Genomic DNA, 26600 nt, shown 5'->3' on the forward strand with positions numbered 1-26600 from the left:
TGACCCAACTATGACACACACCTTGCAACTCTGTTATAAGTGAAAGGGTTGGGTTCAACTTAACGTAGTAAGCGTTTCTGATCCTTACACTGGAGAAGCAACCTACAACTTTGCCAACAAGGCTGAACATGCCCCTGTCTGTTCACACCTGCATTGGTGCCTCCATGACCTGGGTGAGGTAGATTGGACAAGTGGGGTAACCTCCTCCCCTCGGAGAGGAGAGGCTGGCCATAGTTTCTGACAACTCTGAAGGTGGAGTTGATGGTGCGACAGGCAAAGTGGAAGAGCCAGAACCTGCCTCCAACACCTCCAGAGGCAGAGCCCTGGATCCCGACCTGGAATTTTCTGTAGGTCACTCCTCCTGACCCAGCCAGCAGCCCTGCTCAGGTCTCATGTCAAAGGAGATCCTAGAGACCCTGGCATCCTTCTTTGTTGTGTACATCTGCAGAGATATTGGCTTACCTTACATTGCTGTTGTAAGGATTACTGAGAAATACAGTAATGATGCATTATCATCAACTACTACTACCACTACTATTACTATTATTAGGGGTTAGAGGGATGCCCGTGGCGCTGTGGGTTAAACCACAGAGCCTAGGACTTGCCAATCAGAAGGTCGGCGGTTCGAATCCCCACAACGGGGTGAGCTCCCGTTGCTCGGTCCCAGCTCCTGCCAACCTAGCAGTTCGAAAGCACGTCAAAGTGCAAGTAGATCTATAGGTACCGCTCTGGCGGGAAGGTAAACGCCGTTTCTGTGTGCTGCTCTGGTTCACCAGAAGTGGCTTAGTCATGCTGGCCACATGACCCAGAAGCTGTACGCCGGCTCCCTCGGCCAATAAAGCGAGATGAGTGCCGCAACCCCAGGGTCGGTCACAACTGGACCTAATGGTCAGGGGTCCCTTTACCTTAGCTTTACTAGAGCAGGTGTGGAGAACCTCAGGTCCAATGGCCAAATGCAGGCCTCTCTCTGGTTCTTGCAACATTGCCCAGACCACACACTGGCATTGCTTTATAACATCATTGGGTGTTTTTGCCTTGAACTCTGGGAATGACTCTACCTTGATGGAGGATAGCGAGGAGCATGTGAATGTGTGTAGAAACTACTGCACAAAGGTGAAATTCACATTCATTGCTCCACCCTGCAACTGGCATGTGGCCCCTGGAAGGTGGCCCAGAAGGGAATGTGGACCTTCAGTTGAAAAAGCTTCCCTAAGCGTGGGTTAGATCAGTAGAACAACCATGTGGCCACTTTCCTGGAAATGCAAAGTGAGTGAGAGAAAAATAAAATAGATGTTCCTGGACATTATGCATGATGATAAATTGTTATGTGGTTGGATTGTTTTCCCCCCAAAGCATTCAATCAATACCAGCTCTTAAGGGCACCAGTTTGAGGAAAACCTATTCTGAAGGCAGAAGGGGTGGATAGCCGAGGGGACTTTTGCCTGGGAGGCTGTTATGAATGGAGGAGACCAGCTGTATCTGAATCTAAGAGCTACAGGCAAAAAGCTTTGTCTGGAAAGAGTTCCTGGAGCAATGATATGAAGGAACCCAAACTCCTAAGAGCCCTTTACAGTTTACATTTAAAAAGAAAGCCTGCTTTGAATAAAGGAAGCAATGGTTTTCCAAATGCATTGCAAAACCATAACGGCAAGTAATAAATAAATATTTCATTACAGTGGTACCTCGGGTTAAGTACTTAATTCATTCCAGAGGTCCATACTTAACCTGAAACTGTTCTTAACCTGAAGCACCACTTTAGCTAATGGGGCCTCCTGCTGCCGCCGCGCTGCCAGAACACGATTTCTGTTCTTATCCTGAAGCAAAGTTCTTAACCCAAGGTACTATTTCTGGATTAGCGGAGTCTGTAACCTGAAGCGTCTGTAACTTGAAGCGTATGTAACGTGAGGTACCACTGTACTCTACTTTCACATAAAGGTACTTCTTCAGTTAAATAGGGGCCACCAGTGCCAGATTTATGTACAGTGGTACCTCAGGTTAAGTACTTAATTTGTTCCGGAGGTCCGTTTTTAACCTGATACTGTTCTTAACCTGAAGCACCACTTTAGCTAATGTGGCCTCCTGCTGCCACCGCATCACCGGAGCACGATTTCTGTTCTCATCCTGAAGCAAAGTTCTTAACCCGAGGTAATATTTCTGGGTTAGTGAAGTCTGTAACCTGAAGCATATGTAACCTGAGGTACCACTGTAATTAGGAAACGCGTCTACCACCAATGCTGCCTTGTTCTCCTTTATACCATGGCTTGTGACACAGAGGATACCCTTTCCCCCCAAACTGCCTCTATCATCCCTGCAACTTTTCAAAACCCCAGAAGTTTACAACACCAAGGAAACATAAGTAGTTCCGTTGCCTACATATCCTTACATCCCGTACCAACACCTGGATTGAGGAGGAGGCTGCTCCCAGCTCTATGTTGGATGATATTATGCTTCTGCTTATGAGAAAAGTTCCTTTGGATATGACTAGGGTAGGGTAGGGAACCTCAGGCCTGTGGGCCATATGTGCCCACCTTTGCCTCTCTCTGTTAACAGTCTTTCTCAACCTGTGCGTCCCCAGATGTTGTTGAACTACAACTCCCATCACCCCTAGCTAGCAAGGCCAGAGCTCAGGGATGATGGGAGTTGTAGTCCAACAACATCTGGGGAGCCACAGGTTGAGAACTGCCACGTAGTAGGATATACTGAGCTGAGCTTGTGCTGCAGGCCCTGGTCATTCTCTTCTGGTATGACTGACCCAATCACATGCACTCAATTCTGCTAATGTCACAGGGTGCTTGACCAGATGGGCCTTTGGTCTGATCAAGCACGACTCTTATTATTTTCTTATGGGAGCAGCTGCTGGAATGATGGTCTGATTTATTGCCCTTGGGGTTTCCTTTGTGTGTTTCTTTTTTAGTGGGTTGTTGTGGTAACCTGCTTTTTCATTTCTGTTCTGCTCTTCAGCACAGTAATTGAATCTGCACCCGTAATGTTCCTAAGCTCCATCTATATAACAAAATAATCCAGCCAGCCAGCAGCAGCATAAATTCAAGGAAAAGCCAGCAAGAATAAATAGGTTTTTTAAAAGCCTTTAAATATTTCGATTGATTGACATCTCAATTGGAAGGGAGTTTTGCAGACATAGTTCCATCACTTGACAAGTCTTCTCTTTCATTTCTGCCAACTTGTTTGATTTCCTAGGGTCCCAAATCATATCAGGAGCCTATAGGAGTGGAAGAGACTCCCTGCTGCAGCACAAAATTAGCCCAGAACACATGGAGATTAGTGCAGGGTTCAGCAAACTTTTCCATCAGGGGCCGGACCACTGTCACTCAGACCTTGTGGGTTGCCGGACCATATTTTGAAAAATATAAATACCCTGCAAGCTGGTCCCACAGCTGCCTCCTGACCTGGAAAAGGAACACACTCTGCACGTGCTCAGGAGCACATCCTGGCACCGCCCGCTCACCGGCGTTGTTGGTGAGCAGCAGCCACTCCATCAGCCCGTCTCCACAGAGCTCCCAGGCGGAGTGCACCGTGGCCTGTCGTCCAAGGCCAGGTCAGCGAGCAGGCCACGCATGCAGAGCACCGGGCATGTGGCACGCAGCTCACCCTCCAGCTGCTCCAGTGCTGCCACCAAGCGCGCCACCAGCAACAGTGCTGAGCCGGGTGCCAGGCGTGGGGCCAGCAGGCGTGCCAAGCTCCAGCTGAAGCCCCACAACGCACCCATCATGATGCCCATGGCACAGCCCAGACCTGCTGCCTGCCCACCAGCCTCTCTGTCCACGGCCACGCCAGGTTTACCTCAGCCGCAGGCAGCGAGGCTTCAGATTGGGTGCAGGTACTTCCTCCAGCCAATCCGAAGCCGCGTGAGCATTCCGCCTGCCCAGAGCCGTCTGCGGCTTTGGATTGGCTTCAGGAGCTGAATATCCTTCCACTGATATCCTTCCCCCAAGTTACTAGATGCTTATGGGAAGCTTTCAAGCAGGACCTGAATTCAACAATACTCTTCCCACTTGTGATTCCCAACAACCTATTGGCAATGTGATTTCCAGCAACCTATATTCAGCAGCCTATTGACAATGTAGAGTGGTAAGACGTAGCCATCATAACTAGTAGTCGCTCACAGCTTTATCCTCCATGAATTTGTCTAATCCGTCACGGAGACAAGGCCAGAGTTCTATAGACTTTGATCAATGGGTTCCATTGAAATACATTTCTTGCAGCAGCATCTCTGGCCCAAATTAAAAGCCTTTATTTTACAGCACTTCGAATGCAAAATAAATAAATAAATAAATAATGAAAACAAAGTAATAATAAAAATGCATGCATTTGCCATTATTGCTAGTTCTTGCTGTGATGAAAGCAATTTCCTAGCAGCGAAAGGCATTAGCTTTGGAATCTTGCAGGTCAGCAGTTCAGATCAGCAATGCTCAGTTCTCCAGGGGCATTTACATCTGAGAGACTAACTTCGTACTTGGCAGGAATGGAGATTCTTGAGAGAGCTAAAAGGCACTAAGAAAAAGCTCCCTAGGACAGATAAACAGCAGCAAGCCCAACTGCATTCCTTCTCTAAGATACATGGAAAGAACCAACACTCAGGTTAGATTCACACATGTATACTTCCCACTTCAGGACTTCTGCATCAAATGGTTGCTTGCATCAAATGCTTGAGACATCTTCCTAGACCTAAACTAATCTAATCTACCAGTGGCATCGATACATAGGACAATCCCATGGAAAAGAATCAATGGACACAAATTGGACATCAGAAATTGCAATATTCAGAAACCAATAAGAGAACAGTTCAATCCCCCAGGACTAGGGAAGCAAGAAAAGGCATCGTTTCCCACTCCACCTTGCATTATTTGCATGCAACACAGCTTCCATTCTACTGCAGTTCGTCTTCTGCCTAAAACCACATTATTCATCTCACTGTCCACTGCGGCAAAATCATATGACGTGTAAGTTATATTACTGTTATATTTTTCTCCCCCATTCATCTCAGTGCTAAAGAAACATGCAAAAGAAAGTGAAATCAATTACTTATTGGCTAATTAAACAATCAGTGGCCTTTTAAATGGGGTGGGGGTGTTATTCTTTTGTTTGTTACTATATTATGTATTTTTGTGTTTTTATATAGTAAACCACCCTGTGATCCTAGGATGAAGGGTGGTATAGAAATTTTTAATAATAATAGTAATAGTAATAATATCACTTGTTGGCTAAAAGCAAGAACAGCAATCCAGCATTTGCTGGATTGATTTCCATTCCTGACATGGGATGTATAAGCGAATGCCAGCAATTTCCACTCCCATTTCTACATTCTTTGGAATTCTCTGGCATCCCTAACCAGGGCACACTGCTACTGATCTTAATGTGGCTCATGATTGGCTGGGAATGCTGAAGAGCGAGAAAAGAACGGGTAGCCAGACTGAACTAATAAGTGTTATAAGAACTTGTTATTGAACTTGCTTTTCTCTCCTCACTCCTATTTCCTCAAGTTTTATGTCTTTCTAATGAGCCTGAGGACAGGGACCATTTAAGTACTGATTTTTCTGGCTTTAGCGACAGCCTTTTTGACTAAAGGTGTGGGGGATAAATTAGGGCTGTGTGCTGGCTCCAGGTGAATCCTGGATCCTGAACTGAACTGAGCTGATTCAGGTTGACTTGGGATTCAAATGGAGAGGGTTGAGGTAGTCCCAGATGAAAGCAGGTCTAGCCAGAGTGACTTGGGGTTGTCAAAAGGAGGAGGCAGGCAGGCAGAAAGGAGAAGAGAAGGGGATACACAACCAGACTGCCTGGGTAAAGGTAAAGGGACCCCTGACCATTAGGTCCAGTCATGACCGACTCTGGGGTTGCAGCGCTCATCTCGCTGTACAGCTTCCGGGTCATGTGGCCAGCATGACTAAGCCGCTTCTGGCGAACCAGAGCAGTGCACGGAAATGCCGTTTACCTTCCCGGCGGAGCGGTACCTATTTATCTACTTGCATTTTGACATGCTTTCGAACTGCTAGGTTGGCAGGAGCAGGGACCGAGCAACAGGAGCTCACCCCATCGCAGGGATTCGACCTTCTGATTGGCAAGTCCTAGGCTCTGTGGTTTAACCCACAGCACCATCTGCGTCCCTTAGACTGCGTGGGTAGCTCACCTGGGTAGCTCACCTGAAATATGAGAGGGAGAGGCATGCTTTGGGCCTAAACAAGATTAGTTTTTACGGGTGCATGTATCTGCCATGCAGACTGTGAAGCCAGAACACACTGTCATTTCTTTTCCGTTCACCTTTGCTCTGAAATTGGATAATCAAAATGTCTGCAACACTATGGTGCTCTTGATGTAAAACGAACAAACAAACAAAACACCTTAGAAACTCATAGCCTTGGATTGTGCATTGATTATTCATGACCCTGCTGGGGATTCTTTCCATTTAAGAGGAATTATACAGCTCCATGGAACTCAACAAGCCATGTTTATGATGTTAGTGCTTATGGCATCTCAGGCAAAAGCACTGAGTAAGGCAATGGCATAACTTCTGGCTGACCTGCTAATCAATCACCACCTACAAAACCGTCAGAGTCAAAAGGAAAAGTAGTGAGGCAGGGGCGTCACAGTTTTACAGGAGGTTGTGGTAAATAGGTGCAGCATTCAAAAAAATTTGAGAATTCCTCAACATTCTTTTTTTTTTTTAAAGCAAAGAGAAAGTTACATACCCTCCAACATTTCCCCTATGAAAATAGGGACATCCTATTCCACTATTATTATTATTATTATTATTATTATTATTATTATTATTATTATTATTATATCCTGTCCATCTGACTGGGTTGCCCAGCTTCTCTGGGCAACTTCCAACATATATAAAAACATAATAAAATATTAAACATTAAAAGACCTCCCTATACAGGGTTGCTCTCAGGTGTTTTTTAAAGGTTGTACAGTGGTACCTCAGGTTACATACGCTTCAGGTTACATACGCTTCAGGTTACAGACTCCGCTAATCCAGAAATAGTACTTCAGGTTAAGAAATTTGCTTCAGGATGAGAAGAGAAATCGTGCTCCGGCAGCGCGGCAGCAGCAGGAGGCCCCATTAGTTAAAGTGGTGCTTCAGGTTAAGAACAGTTTCAGGTTAAGTACGGACCTCCGGAATGAATTAAGTACTTAACCTGAGGTACCACTGCATAGGATCAAATCACAAACCAGGACGACTTCTGTAAATCTGGGACTGCCCCTAGAAAATAGGGACACTTGGAGGGTCTGAAGTTACCCTATGATCAACCAAGAGTTGGAGGGCAGCCAAACAGGTGCTAAAACTACAAGGAGGCTGGTGGGGGGTGGGTTACAGTTCTCAGAGCCCCTACACAGCTCCTCATTTCTACCCAGGACTAATGGAAGAAGGATAAATGATGCAGAATTTGTATTAAACACACACCCATGTATTCATTTGCTTAATGTATGCTGTCTGCGGGATTTCACGTTCCTGGAAAAGAAATTTGGTTTTGGGTTGTTTTGGCTTTACAACATAGGGATGAACCAAAGGGGGTGGGAGGTGGATGGGCAGAGGTGGCATTAGGAGACTGCCAACTGTGTGTCCCAAACCATAGGATCTTTGGGTCCTGATTCAGCAGTCCTATACAAGGCTGCAGAAACAGGGCCAACGAGAAGCCGCAGCAGGAGTGAGATGCTGTTAGCCTGTAACACCTTTGCTCAGAGACCTGCTACCGGGACAAGTTCAAGGTGTTACTATTAGTATATAGAGCCTGGGACACGTTTACCTGTAAAATCGCCTGTAAAACCCATATACAGTGGTACCTCGGGTTACATACGCTTCAGGTTACATACGCTTCAGGTTACAGACTCCGCTAACCCAGAAATAGTGCTTCAGGTTAAGAACTTTGCTTCAGGATGAGAACAGAAATTGTGCTCCGGCAGCGCGGCAGCAGCAGGAGGCCCCACTAGCTAAAGTGGGGCTTCAGGTTAAGAACAGTTTCTGGTTAAGAACAGACCTCCGGAACAAATTAAGTACTTAACCCGAGGTACCGCTGTACCTTCACTCAATTATTTCAGTCTGTGGAACTGGCATTGTTACTGGTGCCAGAGAATACCATACCCTCCATACCCAAACGTACATACCACACACACAAAAAAAAATCCGGGAGGGATACAATTTTCCAGGACTGCCTCCTCTTTTTTTCTTGCTAGAGAATGAAGTCCATTGTGTATGCCATAATTTTGTGTGATTTCATGCCATGTCCCGCCCCTCCCCCCCACAAAAAAGTGCATTTTCCGGCATGGCACCCAAAAACCCACATTTTGGGACACCACGCAAGATTGCAGCCCCAAAGAAAGCGTTTTGGGGCATGAGGAATCGTATGAGATCACAGTGTACAAAATGGTCACCATTCTTTCATGGGGAAAAAAAACAGCATGACCCGTTTCCCCCCTGGGACACTTGCTTTGGAACTCCCTGCCTATGGAGAAAAGGCAGGCGCCTTAGCTGTACGTTTTTTACACCTGTTAAAAACATTTTTATTTAAGCAATCCTATCTAGATAGGTAGGATGCTGACAGGTGTTTTCATCTGTTGTTGTTTTTAGTTTATCATGAACTTTAATCTTTATTGTTACAGTATTTGACTGTTTTACACTTTTTAAATCATTGTTTTATCTTTTTGTAAACCACTTTGTTTACAATCAAGCGGTATACAGTGGTACCTCAGGTTACAGATGCTTTTAATCAGGTTATTTAATTCCCAATTAAATGTACTATCAGGCAAGACAATCATGCTGTCAGCCCCAACTCGCCATCTGCTGGCACCCAGCCACACTCCTTTTGCTAGATCCACATTGCTCCAGTTGGACCTGTTCTGACCCAGGACAATCTAGGCCTGTCTCAACCTGTTGTGGATGGATCCTGGGTCGACGCAAATAGGCCCACTTCATCTCATTATCTGGCATTTGTCCAGATCTGCATTCCTAATATGTTACCATCCTCTGCTGTTGTCACTGTAAGTAATGGCCTGTTTATGCTTGCAACAAGTTTCAGATTAATTATTACACAGAATATAACTATTACTGTGCTTGCAATAAAGTGAACAAATTGTTCAGGGGAGAATTAATTAACAATGGTGCTAATGCATGAATCAAGGTGGGGATGGATGCAGTCTTTGGATAACTGCAGTCCAAAGGCGGGAAAATCATTTTTCTTCTGGAGACCATGTTCCCTTCAGAGTCCTAGCTACAGGTCGGGGAGGCTTGCCAGGTTTCTTGCCCCGGGTGAAGCCATTGAGGCTCCCAGCCTGTGTGTGTGTATGCAAAAGTGCATTGGGTGGGTGTGTGCCAAACTGGGTCTTTGACCCAGATGAAATATTGCCTACTTTTGCCCCTGCCTTCTTTGTAACCCTCTGGGGACTGCATGCAAGCTTTGATGAGTATCATCAGACCTTGCCATGTGACCTGACCTAGCCAATCTTGATGGCTCTTCTCTGATGCTTCCTTTTCCATGGTCAGTATCCACCAAGTGACTGTGTAATGCAGCTTCCCTTCTAACCTTGGACCACATCTCCCATCATCCCTGACCACTGACCATACTGGCTTGTGCTGATGGGAGTTGTAGTCCAAAACGTATGAGCGCCTTAGGTCGTTTGAAAAAGGTTCCCAAACCCAGCAGTAGAACTTTCTAATATGCCCTTAGTGAAGAAATGTAGACAATATCACTCATTAACATGCTGGCATTTATGGCCTTGAAAAAGAAAAGCAGCAAGCAAGCAATAAAAAAACAGCATCTCAAACAGTCTTGGAAAGATTTGAGGTTAGCTTCCAGAATAAACATTCTGGGGTGCAAATCACAAATAGATGCCCACAGTGCTTTTTTTATTAAAAAAAAAATCTTTAGGGGTACTCTCATTTCCCTAAGGGTAAAGGGACCCCTGACCATTAGGTCCAGTCGTGGCCGACTCTGGGGCTGCGGCGCTCCTCTCGCTTTACTGGCCAAGGGAGCCAGCGCACAGTTTCTGGGTCATGTGGCCAGCATGACTAAGCCTCTTCTGGCGAACCAGAGCAGCACACGGAAACGCCGTTTACCTTCCTGCCGGAGCGGTACCTATTTATCTACTTGTACTTTGACATGCTTTCGAACTCCTAGGTTGGCAGGAGCATGGACCCAGCAACGGGAGCTCACCCGGTCATGGGGATTTGAACCGCCGACCTTCTGATCAGCAAGTCCTAGGCTCTGTGGTTTAACCTACAGCGCCACCCACATCCCTCTCATTTCCCTACTCATATTGAAATACTGCCCCTCAATGAGGCCAAACTTAGATTCACAAAATGTTTAGGGGTATGTGCCCCCCCCGTGTCCCCCTAGAAAAAAAGCACTGGATGCCCAATGCCAGCCCACAAAACCAGCATTGAAAGCAAATATGAAATTAGTAAAACTTTTAAAACACATATAGGTAAGGAAATCATTTGTCTGGAAACAGAAGAGTTTCCAGCAAATAATAAAAGGAAGGGCGCACCTGTTTAACATCAATAGGCAGGGAGTTCCAGAGAGCCTTCCCACACAAAAATATACATTGGGGGGACTGCAGGTGTTTTCCTCTCTGCCCTTCCCTGAGCACATGTTACATAGGGTTATAAACCCTGGTTAAGCATGTGGTTGGAGGAAGAGAAGGAGACTCATGCAGTCAGTTTCAGTTCTTCTCACTTTCCCAATCTTACTTTTAGTTCTTCATATTTCCACATTAGTTTGCTTTCTTTTTCCTTTCATGAAAATTCACTAGCATTTCAGTACAATTTTCTCCTAATATACACGTTTCTTATGTAATTATTCCAAATGTACATATTTTTGCAGAACAATTTCTCCTAATACAATGCATTTCTGTATGTGATGTTCCACTACAATATGCATTTTTAGGCATACTTTACACTAGCACATGGGGGGAAAGGCATTGCAGATCTGCAGAAGTGTGGGTTTCAAAGGATGGCTATGTTTCAATCTGCGTATTTTTTCCGGTAGGTGTGAATTGGATAGACTTGCTTTTAAATGTGGGTGTAGCAGAATTCCACACCCCCACAATCCCTACACTTCTTCCTACTCACTAGGAGTGGGTTCCAGGATTTCCATGACAGGGGAGATATGATGGCAAAGGGTGGCTTGGGCATACAGAACAGGGTTGCCATATTTCAAAAAGCAAAAACCAGGACACCTCAAAAGTAGGAAGACTCCGAAAATTGCTGAGCTTTTTTTTTCCCTAAAGAAAACCCCGAAAGTTGGGTTGTGCTAAAGGGCTACACCTGGCTCTAAGGTTGAGTACATTTGAGCAATAAGGACCATTTTGATGTCCCATTTTGCACACACACAGAGAGACAAACAAACAAACAAGCCACACACAACTGCAAGGAATCCTAGAATGAGAGAAAGCTGGGCTGCGGTTTCCCAGATCAAATTTCGGAAGCCCACCGAAACTGCATCAAGGCGCGTAGCCATTCCCTTGCCATGCCTCTTGTGCTTTCAAACAGTCCATCATCAGGAGCAGCCCAAGATTAATCAGGCAGACACTGGGAAAATGAATCGGCAGACATCTGTAGGACTCACATCCCACACAAAGAGCTCAATTTAGATTTGTGGCAGCGTTACAAGGGGAAGGAAACTAAAGCAATATTGAGACAGATGCAGAATGGTACTGCACACAGAAGGGGGAGAAAATTGCAGGAGGCAAGCACAGACACCCCCTCTTTCTCCAGCCCCTGAAGAATCTTGGTTTGGAGAAAATACCCTAATATGGCTTAGCAGCTACAGTATGCAAATTATGTGAAATAGTGGGTGTCTTAAGTAAGACCAGAAGAAGATCCCTGCTATTGGGGGAAAGGGCTGTAGCCCCATGGTAGGGCATCTGCCTTGCATGCAGAAGATCCTAGGTTCAATCCCTGGCCACTGTGTTAGCTGGAAATGTCCCGTCTGAAATCCTGAAGACCCACTTCCAGTCAGCATATACAATGCTGAGCTAAATGAGCTAATGACTCAGAGGTAGGCAGCTTCCTTTGTTCGAGGAATTTATTTTCTCTACTATGTTACTTAATATTACAAGGATGTTGCTTATTGCTTCCAACACCATTGGTTGGCATGTGTCTTTCTTCTCAGGAGACAATGGAGGAATGCTCCCTTGGGGGTGAGGTCAAGCTGTTGGAAGGTCGCAGCGCCTGCTGTGGCTGTAGAGACCGATGTGGGAGGGACTTGGTCCAACACCGCTCATATTGTAAATAGCTTTGGAAACTGATTCTGAAACCAATAGATAAATAGTACAAGGAGGAGCAAAGGAAAAGGAAGATGGAAGAGGAGGAGGAGGAGGGAGAAGAGCCTTCCTGGATCAGATCAAAAGTCCACATAGTTCAGCATCTCTACTTCCAAAAGTGGCCAATCAGATACCTTCAAGAAGCTCCCAAGCCCTGCCACACTCCTCCTCCTCCTCAGCAACTTGTAGAAATTGCATGAGAACATAGGAAGCTGTCTCATACCATGTCATACCTTTTCTGGACTTTGCTATCTAGCAGGAAGGACTGAAGCTCAGTGGCAGCACTGGCGGAGGAAGAGGAGTGTGGCGGGAGCGCACCACCCCCAGCAGTGCGATCCCAGTGGGGTGCCATTGTGGCTGCATCCCTGCCCACACTGGGTGCCACACTCCCGCAGGCAGCATGCCATGCCCCCAGGACATGTGCCAAGCCCCTGCGGGTGGCACGCCACGCCCCCAGGACATGCGCCAGCCCTGCCCCCGCCTGCTCTCCGCCCCCCCACCCCGGTGCCAGAGCATGAAGCTCCACCACTGAGTGGTAGAGCACCTGTTTTGCATACAGAAGGTCCTAGGTTCAACATCTGCCGCTCCCAGCACCTCCAGGTGCAGCTAGGGCAGAATTAATGTGTGAAATTCTTGAGAGCCTCTGCCAGCCAGTGTAGAGAATATTGAGCTGGATGGACTGATTGTCCAGATCAGTATAAGGCAATTTCCTATGTTCCCATCTACTCTGACTAGCAGCAGCTCTCTGTGGTCTGAAGTAGATGCCTTCCCCATAACTACTAACTGGTTATTTTTTAACATGGTCCTTAAAAAAATAACCTGACAGGAATTCAGTACAAAGCATTCTGCATACAAAGCACATCCTCTACCACTGAGTAGTGGCCCCTGCTAAATGAAATTAAGTGCATGGGTTGTAGCCAGTGTTAGCCCTACTCAGAGTAGACCCATGACTAAGGCGCCATCTGCACCGTACGTATTACAGACCCTCCAAGTGTCCCTATTTTCCAGGGATGTTCCAGATTTACAGAAGTCATCCTGGTTTCTGATTCAATCTCAGAATGTCCTTCTTTTCCTTAGGACATCCCAATTTTCATCAGATAAATTTTGAAGGGTATGGAGTTATCTGACCTCTGAGCCATCTGAAGGGGCCCTGCAAAGGGAAGTTTTTTTAATCTTTAATGTTTTGTTATGTTTTTATATATGTTGAAAGGCGCCCAGTGATAGCTGCGCAGCCTGCATTCACTCCATAAGACGCACACACATTTCCCCTTACTTTTTAGGAGGGAAAAAGTGCATCTTATAGAGCAAAAAATATAGTATATCAGGAGGTATATGCATGAAAATAAGTATGGGTTTTCATGTGCACTTATAAAAGAAATGGTGTTGTGGAGTGTGCTGAACTGAAGACTGGTAGCTACAGGAACTGCAGGAAGCAAAACTCAACACTTCTGTCCTGTGCTGCTATACACACACAAATTTTGCAGGTGGCAAACTTTCTGGTTGAAGACTTTAGCCCTCTAGTGTAGGATAATCTAGTCTATACTCTGCCCTGCCATTTAGGATCATAGGAATGTGCCTTATTCTGAGTCAGACTATAGTCAAACCAGCTCAGCACTGTCTACACTGACTGGCAGTGGCTCTCCAGAATTTCAGGCAGAGATTTCTCCCAGCCTTTACCGAAAATGCCAGAGATTGAACCTCGGACGTCCTGCAAGCGAAACAGAGCTACACTGTGCTACAACCCTTACTTAGCCATTGGGCCATCTAGCTCAGTATTGTCTACAGCAGTTCTCCAGGATTTCAGGCAGGAATCTCTGCCAGTCTTACCTGGAGAGTGCCAGTGGGGACTGAATCTGGGACCTTTGCATGCAAAGAAGATGCTCTACCAATGACCTACAGCATTAACCTGAGTCTCCTCTATTTACAACACTTTTGTGCAACTTACTCCCTTTCTTTCTCCCTTATGTGCCTTTAGGTGAGACATTAAAAATGTGTGATCTGTGGAGTGATAAAAACAGCATATGCTTTCAAACAATCAGTTCTTCTGAGTTCTTTATAGAATAAAACTAATTTGTATTCCTGGGAGCAGTATGCAAGATGGATTTTCTTTTCACTTCTTACTTCTATTCATCACATTAAGATTTGTCTCAGTAAAAAAAAAAAAAAAAACCCAAAAAATACCTCTTACAGTAGAAGAAGCACTGGTACCCAGACTAGAGGAACTGAGCTGATCAAGACTAGAGACCTGGAGAAGCTTGATCTGGTTCACATTCAAAGGCAAACCTCCTAACTTGCACTTTCTGGAACAATATGAGAACCAAAACAAATCATCTTTTAAATTTGCACTTATCCAAATTTTACAATGCACCTCTCCAGCCAGGTAATACGTGCACAAATGCATATAACAGGGCATAGTCACTAAAGGCCCAAGTGTCCTCTGTGGTTAGGAGTGCCTTTTATCAGCTTCATCTGGTTCACCAACTATGGTTGTTCCTGGATGAAGATAGCCTGACCACTGCAGTCCATGCATTGATAAGTCCATGCGCTGTGACACCATTGTTAGACCAGCTGCATCTTCTACCAAGCCAAGTTCCAGGTTCTTGTGTTGATTTACAGTCCCCTGAACATCTTGGGTCTCAGAGATCACCTGAAGCTTTCTATCATCTGCTTCTCTAGCTGCTCCCAGAGATGGCGAGGCTCATTTGACAAGAACGAGAGAGAGAGCCTTTAGTGTCCTTGGCCCAGTCTTGTGGAACCTCCTGCCAATAGAGATTCAGCAGGCGCCTTTTAAACACCTGCTGAAAACTTTTCCATTCCACCAGCCCCCCCCCCATGGTCTACTGATGTTGGTTTTTAATTATTTTGCTTTTAACTTGATTTTAACTTTTTGTGATTTTACTGTATGGTTTTATGGTTTTATATTGGTGTAAATCGCTGTGATACAGTGGCATATAAATATTTTAATAAATAAAAGTGTCCTTTAAAATCCCTTAATAAGGGAGGTGGGTTGGAAAAAACTCCCACATAATCCTATAGTCTGAAGCGGTGCAGTCCAGAATTCAGCCACTTTATTCTGATGGCTGTCTCTGAAGCAAAGGAAAGGTTAAAGGTGAAGGTGAATATGCCCCAGTGTACAGCTCATTGAGGCTGTGGTAGACCACCTGCTCTGAATGCAGAAGGTCGCTGATTCAATCTTCAGCATCTCCAGGAACTGGAAATGTCCCACCCGCTCCCGCTGCCGCCCTGAAACCCTGGAGAGCAGCTGCCAGTCAGTGTACGCAGTAGTGGGCTGGATGCCCTGAACTAGATGCACTGACGGCCTTGGTGCAAGGCAGCTATGTATATTACGGCATTGGAAGCAATCGGGCTGGATACAGAAGAGCAAGGTGGAGGGAAGAGTGATTACCGGTATATTGCCCAAAGATATGCCTAGGATAAAAATCAAAATTCTACGGGGGCAGCTTCCTAAGTGCAAAACAGAGTGAAGTCAAAGACAAGTCTGGTTAATATGTGGAAGGAGGGAGGGAGCCTAAAGCAATAGCTAGTACACCCACCCCCACCCCCTCCAACACTGAGTGAGTGTATATTTGTGAATACTCTGGGGTGTGTTGTTGTTGTTTTGTATTTATGTGTTTTTATGTTTCTATATTGTAAACCACCCTGTGATTCTTGGATGAAGGGCGGAATAGAAATAAAATAAATAAACACAAACAAACTGAGACCAACCGCCATGATTTTCCATCAGCCAATTATTAGGGCTGAGATTAACATGGGACACTTTTTGTGAACTTTTTAGCAACTAGTGGATTAGGTGGAGGTGCCCTTCTGCCCAACTCCCCCAGCTAAGCTGACCATCACTGCAAGAGCTCCAGCTCTGTTGGTGCACTACCTCCGCTCCTGTCTGTTAAATGCGTAGGTGGGAATATCATCACAAGAATGGCCATTTGGCAGCACAAGAGGGGGAAAGGCTGGGCCTGTTTCGCTGCCCTTGCTATCTTTCCATGCCTCCCACTTTCTGCTCTGAGCAATGGGGTTACAGATGTGCAAAGCCCCACCACTGTGGTGGTGGGGAAAGGAAAGTTAGGATTGTGCCCTGTGAAAAGCAACTCCACTATTCTCATTTTTCAGACTGTGTTTGCCTGTTCAGAGTGACAGCAGTGTTGTGGGGCCTCATTCTCACTGCCTTTGTTCTACCTCAGTAATTGCCCTGTGAAGCTAAACTTTGTTGGCAGTGCCACTCTTTTCGTGTGATCTCTAATTGTTCAGGGCCATCCATGAAGGAGAAGCAGAACTGAGGGGAAAATGTGAGACAGAAGCAGTGGCTGTTATTGGCCAGAAGCAGCAATGGGGAGGGGGGGATTGTGTTTTTATGGAAGAGAAGATTTTGGGGCACTGCTTTCAGTCAAAAAATTGAATGAGGAACTTTTGGTACAGTCCAAACAATCATTGAGCATTTGATAACTTGCAGCTGAATGCATGAATGGACACCATTAAGTCTGCATTGATGACATAGGCTTGTGAGAACACTGTCTCTATAATGTTAAATCTGGGATCACTCATCATACATGAAAGTCTCAACGGACTAATGCAGTAATGAGTGGTGCTGTGACAAAATTTCATTCTACCTTTTTAAAACATTCTCTGTCAATTTATCTACTAGGGTGGCCACTGACACATCTCCCCACATCACTCCCCCCCCAAAAAAAAGAAAGAGGCAGAAAAGGGACAGAGATCACCATAAAATTTGCTAATTTATATGAATAGATACAAATTTAAATATAATGGGTTGTATCCAATTAAGTTCTACTCAGAGTACACTAATTGAAGCCAATGGGTCTAAGTCTGTTAATTATTCTGAGTAGGACTGGATATAGCTCAATTACTATAATTTACGTAAAGCAAAATGCTGCTGGTGTGATTTAATACATCTCACTAGCCTAGTGGGGAAGACTGACCAGGTGAGATCCTAACCAGGTGATGAGGCAGTTTCAAGGCTCCTAGTCTCCCTTTCTGATGGGTCTTTATCTTTATAAAACTGGAGTTGGATTGGAGCATCCTTCAAAACAAAGGACTTCTTCAGAGGACCATGCTCTGCCAGATCTTCAAATAGAGGTTCATTTCCTGTAAAACAGGGAGCACAGCCACCCTAATTCCTGGTCCTTCTCTGGTCACCCCCTTATTACAACTGGGGTTTTGTAAGGACAGTCAGTGACATCAGCCCACCTGAGAGTCCGTACCTTTGGGATGCAATCACAGACAGAAGAACAGGCTGGTTTTGGGAGCCCTGCCAACAGCATATCCCTATGCCTGCCTATACCTGGGATGCACTTCCTAGAGGGCATAATGCATTAGTCATGCCTTTCCAACCCGTGTGAAAATCTTTCAGAAGCAGAGAGCTTGGATGTGACATGAATGCTGAGGAAGAGTACAAGCAATTCTAGATGCCATTGCCCTGCTCCTAAGCCCATTCACAGATTACCCCACTCTTAAGCTTATTCATGCATCACTACACTCCTAAACCCATTCATGGCAAGGCATGCCACACCAATTGATTTCAATTAAAATATCTGCCATGCCCAAGAGGGAATTGCATCCTGTCCTGCTGGCTTGCTGAGGCTACCCAGGAGGCAAATGGGGATGTGTGGATCACTGCAGGCCCCTAACCCACAGTAGGGGTTCCCTGCATTCAATTCAGCTGCTGGCTTGATTAACACCCCAAAGGCCATATTCCTTTCTGTGGAACATTGGGGGGGGGCACATGCCCACAGTGGGTGGGGCCAAAAGCAAACATATAAATGTGCATGTACAAGTATGTATGGCTAGCTCTTCCATACATTCACATGCTACTCTCTGTCCTCCATCCAGGTGAGCAAGAGGCCTGATCAGAGTTCAAGGGCATATTCCATCAAGGCAAAAACACTCAAAGAGGGTTTGAAGCAGGATCAGTGAGGTGGGTTGCCTGGAGGCCAGATGGAGAGGCCTGGAGGCCTACATTCAGCCCCTGAGCCTGAGGTTCTCCACCCAGTGTAGGACCTGGAAGGGCAGCCCCTAATGGTCAGCTCCTTACCTAAAGATCACTTAGGAAACCAGGAAGCTGCATTCTAACAAGTCCCACCATTGGTCCATCTAGCTCAGGACTGTCTACACTGACTGGCAGTGGCTCTCCAGGATTTCAGACAGGTGTCTCTCCCAGCCCTACCTGGATATGCCATTGGGAAATGAAACAGGGGCCTTCTGCTGTCTCTCGTACTTCTTGATACTGCTAACAACAGGTGATGCAGCAGGATTTGGCATCACCAGCCCTGGACACCCAGGCTCTCTATCTCTGCCCATTCTTGCCCCCTTGAATATGTGGCACTCAAAACTGCATGCCAATGTCACACCTTCCAAAAAGGAGAACCCAAAGAGTTAAAAAAAAACAAGAGAAAATCTGCTGGGTCAAAAGTGGGAACAGTGGTTGCTATGAAGCAGTGGTAGGGGACATTTTTCAGTCAGGCAAAATGGCTCAAGGCAGAGAGATGGCGAAGCAGGACTAGTGAAGCAACCTTCACATGAGAAAGGTTCTGGCCTCAAGGAGTCCCATGATGGAGAACCCTGGAAGGCTGAGGTCCCCCACCCCTACTGTAAAGCCCATAGCCCTCCAAAGAACTGTTGACATGGATTTTATCTACCCATGTTTAGGGTTGCCATATTTTGAAGAGCAAAAAACAGGATGTTATTGCAACTGTGATTTTAAATGCCCCTTACTATATGTAGGCTATAGAAGCACTAATATATTGCAGAGGGGGGCAGGCAGGAGAAGAGAAGAGTCTTCAACCAAGAGTTATGTCTATGTCTCATCCAGAATTCTGGCAAATTTAAAAAATCCACCCGGACAGAAATTTTACCCCTAAAAAAGAGGATGTGTTCTGGAAAAAGAGGACACATGGCAACCCTACCTGTTTAGCCCAGGAACAGCATGTCTTCCAAGTAGAATCACAAGGAACCAGGCTCTGTAGGGTTATTAATTATACAGCATACTTCTTGTGCCCCATAACTTCCACCCACAAGTACATATGTGAGGTTACCCCCACTGTCTTTTATGAACTTCACAGGGTGGGAGGAAATGACAACATCAGTACCACCCAGTGCATGTCAAAGCAGAATCAGGCTCAGGTTCTCCCTAATCCAGCGGTTCTCAACCTGTGGATCCCCAGATGTTGTTGGACTACAACTCCCATCTTCCCTGAGCTCTGGGGACCCACAGGCCTGCCCTAGCTAGTATTTGAATCCACAGTAGGTCTTAACAAAAGAAAGTACTTCTTCAAACAGTGCAGAGTTAAAATATTAGAATTCACTCCCAGAAGAAGCAGTGGTGGCCACCAATGGGATTCTAGTCCATTTATCAGCTTTGGTCAATACAGTATATCAATGATGAGCCTAAATGGCTGGGGAACAGATTGCCTAAAGGAACATCTCTTCCCATACCTAAGTGTCCAGTCTTCAAGACTCTTCATGAAAGAGCCTTTCCCAGGTTCACCACTGCCATCTAATGAAGTGAGGCAGTGTAGCCTGTAGGAAGGGAGCCTTTTCAGTGGTGGTTCCCTGGTAATGAGATGTTTCCCCCTAACCAACCACTAATACAATTTCAGCAGGTAGAATTCCCTATTAAAAAAATTGGTGGTCACATATAATACCCTCATTAAAGTCCTGATTCATTGTGGGAGTGCAGTCTCATGGCACAATTAACACATTACAGAGCAGGGGTCAGCAATTTGGCATCTGTTAGGGTCCTTGGGCACACTTGGGGTCTTCCCTTAGTGTCTATAAAACTTGGAGCTTTCTGCACCTCACTGCCCCCTTGGTCATGAGGTATTGAGGGAACTTACCTTGTTTTGCCTTAAAAGGTACCTAGAGCTAAAGGAGAAAGTTGGAAAAGTGGTGTTCTTTCCAACTCCCTCTTTTGGGTAGATTTCCTGTGCCTCACTCAGCAGAATAACCAGGAAGGTCCAAAACTGGTGCAAAACTGGCTTACCGCATTTGGAAGTCAGTGAAGTAATACACATTGCTACCTAATGCATGGCTGACTTTTGCTTCAAGGGGGGTGGGGGACGGAGAGAGGAGCTGCAAGTGGTACTCAGCCCTGCTGCTGGCACCTGTCCATCGCCACCCTTGCCAAGAACAGTCCACCAGCCTCAGCTCATCCATTCAGAGAAGCAAACAAGTACCTAGGTGCCTTTCTGCCCTGCCGAAGATCTGCTATTTCCACAGCTGATTTTCTATGTGCCCTGCTGTTCCCACACCCCCTCCCGCTGCCCGCCCGCCCGCAAACACACACCAGGTAGATCCCCTCCCCCTACAAGGAAATACCCGCCTAATTAGACAATCCTTTTCATGCACTGCCTTGTTTACATGGAGCCCCTTCGCAGTCGGGGAATGAATAAAAGGCGCCAGCTCGCTTTACAATCCAGTGATATATGCAGTACATACAGTGTTTCAAGATTTAGAGAAGACAGACAGACAGACAGAGCATGCCGGTAGGCGGGCTGTGGAAGGATTGATGGATATAAGAGAAAGGATGGAAAAGGGATGCCATGGAACAGAGGTAAAGCGGAGAACTCGGTCCTGCATCTATCTGCAATGCTGGGATCATTCATTCAGGCTGTGAGCTGCCCGCCCCACCGCCCAAGTGAAATGGACGGTTTCAAAGGAAATGCAAAAACACCTGCCGATTTCGGAGAAAAGGCTTGCCCATCGCTTGCCTGTTAACAGATGTGTACCCAGGAGATAGTGTTGCATTTTTGATTTGATTATTTCCCCTGGTTAATTTTCCTTTATCTGCATGCAAACCTTGGTGTGAGCGCGAAAGAGGGAAGGTTCTTTACGCAAAGGGGTGTATTTTCCAAACCGTGTGCTCCTGCCTCCCCAGACAGCTTCCAAAGATGGTGCATAATAGCACACACCACAAATTGGGAAGACTGGGGGAAAGGGCTTCAGCAACCCCCACCCCCACCCCTCGCACAGATTAACGCACACTGCAAGTTAACAGGGGCTGGAGTCACGCTTTCGGGATTTTCAATAACTGGCATGCAGCAGTTTTGTATGTTTATTTGAATCTCATCCCGGTTTGGTTGTTTTGGAATCTTTGGTCTTAGTTAATAATGGCACCCCCCCCCTCCCGCAGGGGAAAAAAAACAGGTTTGGGATGTTAAGGAGCATGGGTGTGGGTTTACAATAAAAGGGAGGGGGAATCCAATTTTCCACATTTTTGCTCCAATAAACCCATTCGGCTCCTTGCTATGTCCGAAGTCCACAACGGGGGTGGTCATCTCCACACTGAGGCATGCAATGCTGCAGTACCTGTGTCCAGTTTCGCTGCCCAAGGACCCCAGCCTCCGCGCGGGTAGCAAGGGGCTGACCCCCGGGACATCCTCGGTCGTTGCCAGAGGCGGGATGGTTTTCTGGTGAGCATTGCTCTCGGATGGCGACTTCTTCAGCTTTGCCCTGGCCATCGCGGAGGCTTCTTCGGAGATGGGGGCTGCCTTCACTTCCCCCCTCAGCAAGAACTCTTCTCTCTTCTTGCTCTTTCACTCATAGCAATCCTTTGCTCGAAATGCAGTTGGGTCGAGAGCGGGAAGCACGTACCATTTTCGCTCTCCCAGGCACACAACACACTTGGCCCCCCCAGACAAAGCTGCACAGTGGAACAATCCTGCCCTTGTGGATTTATTGTGGTACTGATGAAGGGAGGCTCTGGCTGGCATGGTGGTGCAATGAATCAGGTGGCATGCAGCGGAACCGTGGCAAGATGAGAAGAGAAAGTGCTTCCCCTGGCTAATAAGATTTATGCTGGTGGCACTTCCAATGCCTTGACCAGTTAATATGATGATAGGTGATATTTTTCAGTGGCTGTAGTGGTAAAAGGCTAAAGTGCAGGAGCTCATCAGAGAGCACTGTATGAAGAGCCGTAGAGAACCCTATAGCCTTGCACCTGTGCATAGACCCCACATAGAGTAATAGAATTGGAAGGCGGTCAAAGGGTCATCAGGTGCAACCCACAACAAAATATAGGCAGGAATTTTGACCATGTGTGTGCAGTTTCATAGTTTGTACAGGCACAGGAAATCTCAGGCCCAGGTAGGTTGAATGTGGTCCTCTGATCCTCTCTATCTGCCCCCTGAGACTCTTCCCCAGATCACACATCTCAGTAGGCTTGTTCCACCTCCTTAATGACATGAGTGCTTTTGCCTGGCTGGATTGTGTCCTTGACCTGTGATAATGCCTCTGGCTTGCTTGAATGAAGGATGGAGAGAGGGCTGTGCTTGAAAGCCTCATTCTGCCAGTTACCCTGGTGTACATATACATATGGGGATGCAGGTGGCGCTGTGGGTTAAACCACAGAGCCTAGGAGTTGCCGATCAGAAGGTCGGCGGTTTGAATCCCCACGACGGGGTGAGCTCCCATTGCCCAGTGCCTGCTCTTGCCAACCAAGCAGTTCAAAAGCACATCAAAGTGCAAGTAGAGAAATAGGCACCACTCCAGTGGAAGGTAAATGCTGTTTCTGTGCGCTGCTCTGGTTCGCCAGAAGCGGCTTAGTCATGCTGGCCACATGACCCAGAAGCTGTACGCCGGCTCCCTTGGCCAATAAAGCAAGATGAGCGCCACAACCCCAGAGTCAGTCACAACTGGACCTAATGGTCAGGGGTCCCTTTACCTTTTATCTTTAGATATACATATGCAACACACACACACACACTTTTGGCAACAGAAGCAAGAGAGACAACATGGGAGTAGTTGCTAAAGCAGGAAAGGGGAAGCTGCAGCCATTCAGAAGTTGTTGGACTCTAGTTCCCATCAACCCCAGCCAGTATTGGTTGTTTTTATATTGTACATCATTTTTTAAAAAAAACAGTGGTTTATAAATGATTTAAAATAAAATAAAATAAAATATTAAATCTGCTTTCCTCTTCATTTCCAAACCAGCATGGTGTGATGCCTATCTGCATTCATGCCTGCATGAATCAGCCATTGATGCCATTAATGCAAGTGGAGTCACCTAAAGAGAATTGCCTCCTAGTGTCTACTTCAGCAGCAGCTGGTGCCTGCTGAGCCTAGTGAGGTGGAAGGCAGGGAGCCCAACAGCAGGGGGCGTCAGAGCCAATGACAGAAGGAGCCAACTTGTTTTAGGTTTGCCTTCCCTCTCCTCCTCCTCCTCTTCCCGGCTTGAGTTCTATAAGGGCAATACTGAAACTAAAGAGAAGGAGAAGGCTGACAGTCAGTGCTGACAACCCCTGGAATGGATGTAAGGTTCGAAAGCACATTAAAGTGCAAGTAGATAAGTAGGTACCACTCCGGTGGGAAGGCAAACGGTGTTTCCGTGCACTGCTCTGGTTCGCCAGAAGTGGCTTAGTCATGCTGGCTACATGACCCAGAAGCTGTACGTCAATAAAGCGAGATGAGCGCCGCAACCCCAGAGTTGGCCATGACTGGACCTGATGGTCAGGGGTCCCTTTACCTTTACCTTTAAGAAGGGAGGCAGGTGGGGGTGGGGTGGGTGAGCAGACTGAGGTTAGTTTAGCAGTACCACATTTGCCCTAATGAAGTAGCCTCCAGTGATTTGCTCACAGTAAGCACACTGGCTTAGCTTTTAGCTAGAAATATAAATGTTTCTAGTTAGGGAGACCACTGAACCGGCCCCTCCAAGATCTACATTTTGCATGCATGCACCAACTGTCTGAGGACTTGCCTTTTTAAGGTCACAGCAGTGGGGTACTTCACACATACCCTATAATTTGGATTTAAATACACACTTCTGCCAAATTTGCATCCTTGGGAGCAATTTAACAAACAAAAGCCACTGCCCATCATTGGAAGGGAAAGCTCTCTTTCCTATATACTTTCCCATCCCCTAGGAGGGTAGCACACCTGAATCACAGACATAAAATAGGCAAGTGTGCCCTTGGCTCCTGGCTCCACTGATTAATCAGCTTAAAAGCTTTTAGTTGATTAATCTACTCCAGTAACTCCCAAATGGCACAAGTGAGCTAAAATGATTCACAGCCACTAAATAATGCACAATAATTCACACTCCCTAAAAGCTTTAAAAGTCAGAGGTTGAGGATCTTTTCCAGACTGGGGGCCACATTTCCTTCTGAGTAGCCTCTGAAGGGCCACATGCTAATGGTGGGCAGGACCAGAGGTAAAAGAAGGTGGAGGAATGAATGGGAATTGTTACCTTTGTATAGTAGGCTAGATTTTACACACTCACCTACCCCTCTCTGTCCTCCATCCAGGCAAGCAAGGGGCATGATCAGAGCTGAAGGGCACATTCCAGCTAGATCCTCTGGGTCTGAAGCAAGGCCAATGAGGGGTGTGGGCTGGGGAGAGGGGTGTGGGCTAAGAGCTAAAAAGGGATGCTGGGGAGGAGGCATTTGGCCCCTGGGCCTGAGATCACCCACCCCTGCTTTAAACTGGTCAATCAGTGGTGGCTGCAACTTATGGGCACATTGTTATCATTGTACATGTGTATCATTGTACACATTTTTATCATTGCACATACAGCAGTATGTGGACCGAGAACTCCCAGAAGTGCAAGCTGGATTTAGAAGAGGCAGAGGAACCAGAGACCAAATTGCAAACATGCGCTGGATTATGGAGAAAGCTAGAGAGTTCCAGATAGACACCTACTTCTGCTTCATTGACTATGCAAAAGCCTTTGACTGTGTCAACCACAGCAAACTATGGCAAGTTCTTAAAGAAATGGGAGTGCCTGATCACCTCATCTGTCTCCTGAGAAATCTCTATGTGGGACAAGAAGCTACAGTTAGAACTGGATATGGAACAACTGATTGGTTCAAAATTGGGAAAGGAGTACGACAAGGCTGTATATTGTCTCCCTGCTTATTTAACTTATATGCAGAATTCATCATGCGAAAGGCTGGGCTGGATGAATCCCAAGCCGGAATTAAGATTGCCGGAATAAATATCAACAACCTCAGATATGCAGATGACACAACCTTGATGGCAGAAAGTGAGGAGAAATTAAAGAACCTTTTAATGAGGGTGAAAGAGGAGAGCGCAAAATATGGTCTGAAGCTCAACATCAAAAAAACGAAGATCATGGCCACTGGTCCCATCACCTCCTGGCAAATAGAAGGAGAAGAAATGGAGGCAGTGAGAGATTTTACTTTCTTGGGCTCCATGATCACTGCAGATGGTGACAGCAGCCACGAAATTAAGAGACGCCTGCTTCTTGGGAGGAAAGCAATGACAAACCTAGACAGCATCTTAAAAAGTAGAGCCATCACCTTGCCAACAAAGGTCCGTATAGTAAAAGCTATGGTTTTCCCAGTAGTGATGTATGGAAGTGAGAGCTGGACCATAAAGAAGGCTGATCGCCGAAGAATTGATGCTTTTGAATTATGGTGCTGGAGGAGACTCTTGAGAGTCCCATGGACTGCAAGAACAAAAAACCGATCCATTCTTAAGGAAATCAGCCCTGAGTGCTCACTGGAAGGACAGATCCTGAAGCTGAGGCTCCAATACTTTGGCCACCTCATGAGAAGAGAAGACTCCCTGGAAAAGACCCTGATGGTGGGAAAGATGGAGGGCACAAGGAGAAGGGGACAACAGAGGACGAGATGGTTGGACAGCGTTCTCGAAGCTACAAACATGAGTCTGACCAAACTGTGGGAGGCAGTGGAAGACAGAAGTGCCTGGCATGCTCTGGTCCATGGGGTCACGAAGAGTCAGACACGACTAAACGACAACACATGTGTGTCTATTTTTGCTTCTGCATACTACTGTGAGGTCTTTGCGGGGTTTTGGGTTTGGAGGGGTTTTTGGTGGCATGCTAACAAGAGAGCCACTAGTGTGCTGCAGCATCAAATCATTAAACAATTAATGTCTTCTGCAGGTCCAGAGCTCCCATCCCTAGAGTGGAGCCACTGCTGGCTGCATCTCTGTGTGATTCACTGATCTGGCCGTGTCATTTTCCAATCAGCTTCTGCTGGCTGCAGGGAAGAGGGGTCAAAATTCCACCATGGTTCCTGTACCACATACAATCAGATCATCCTGGTGTAAATGGCACAGCAGTGAAGGATGCAGATTGATATCCTGTGCTTTCTGGAACATAATGACGTTTCTGAGGATGCTCAAAAGCATCATTTCTCATGATGGAGAGGCCAGCAAATGCCTCTCCTGGCTCCATTAAGCAATCCCTATTCTCAAAATTTTTTGCTTGCACTTGGGAAGAGGGAGAATTGGCAGGGAAGGCTGCCTAGCAGTAGGGATGGGAATTCCTATTTAGCCTCTCTTGAAATGTGGTGGAGTTTTGGGCA

The 26600-nt window shown here is 46.3% G+C and overlaps 1 protein-coding gene across 5 annotated transcripts in view; it reads right to left on the reverse strand.

Annotated features, from left to right (window-relative positions):
* KCNT1 (potassium sodium-activated channel subfamily T member 1) overlaps positions 1-26600 on the reverse strand; it is a 201463-nt gene that overhangs the window by 99057 nt on the left and 75806 nt on the right. For 3 of the 5 annotated variants that reach the window (XM_081180028.1, XM_081180029.1, XM_081180027.1), the window contains exon 1: positions 21622-21919. The exons of the other annotated variants lie outside the window; for them this stretch is intronic. In XM_081180028.1, the coding sequence (XP_081036154.1) occupies positions 21622-21773 (152 nt within the window). In that variant the 5' untranslated portion in view covers positions 21774-21919. Of the gene's footprint in view, positions 1-21621; positions 21920-26600 lie in introns of those variants that run through there. 5 annotated transcript variants of the gene reach the window in all.

The sequence above is a fragment of the Podarcis bocagei genome, assembly GCF_964188305.1.
Source record: "Podarcis bocagei genome assembly, chromosome: Z".
Classification (NCBI taxonomy): Eukaryota; Metazoa; Chordata; class Lepidosauria; order Squamata; family Lacertidae; genus Podarcis; species Podarcis bocagei.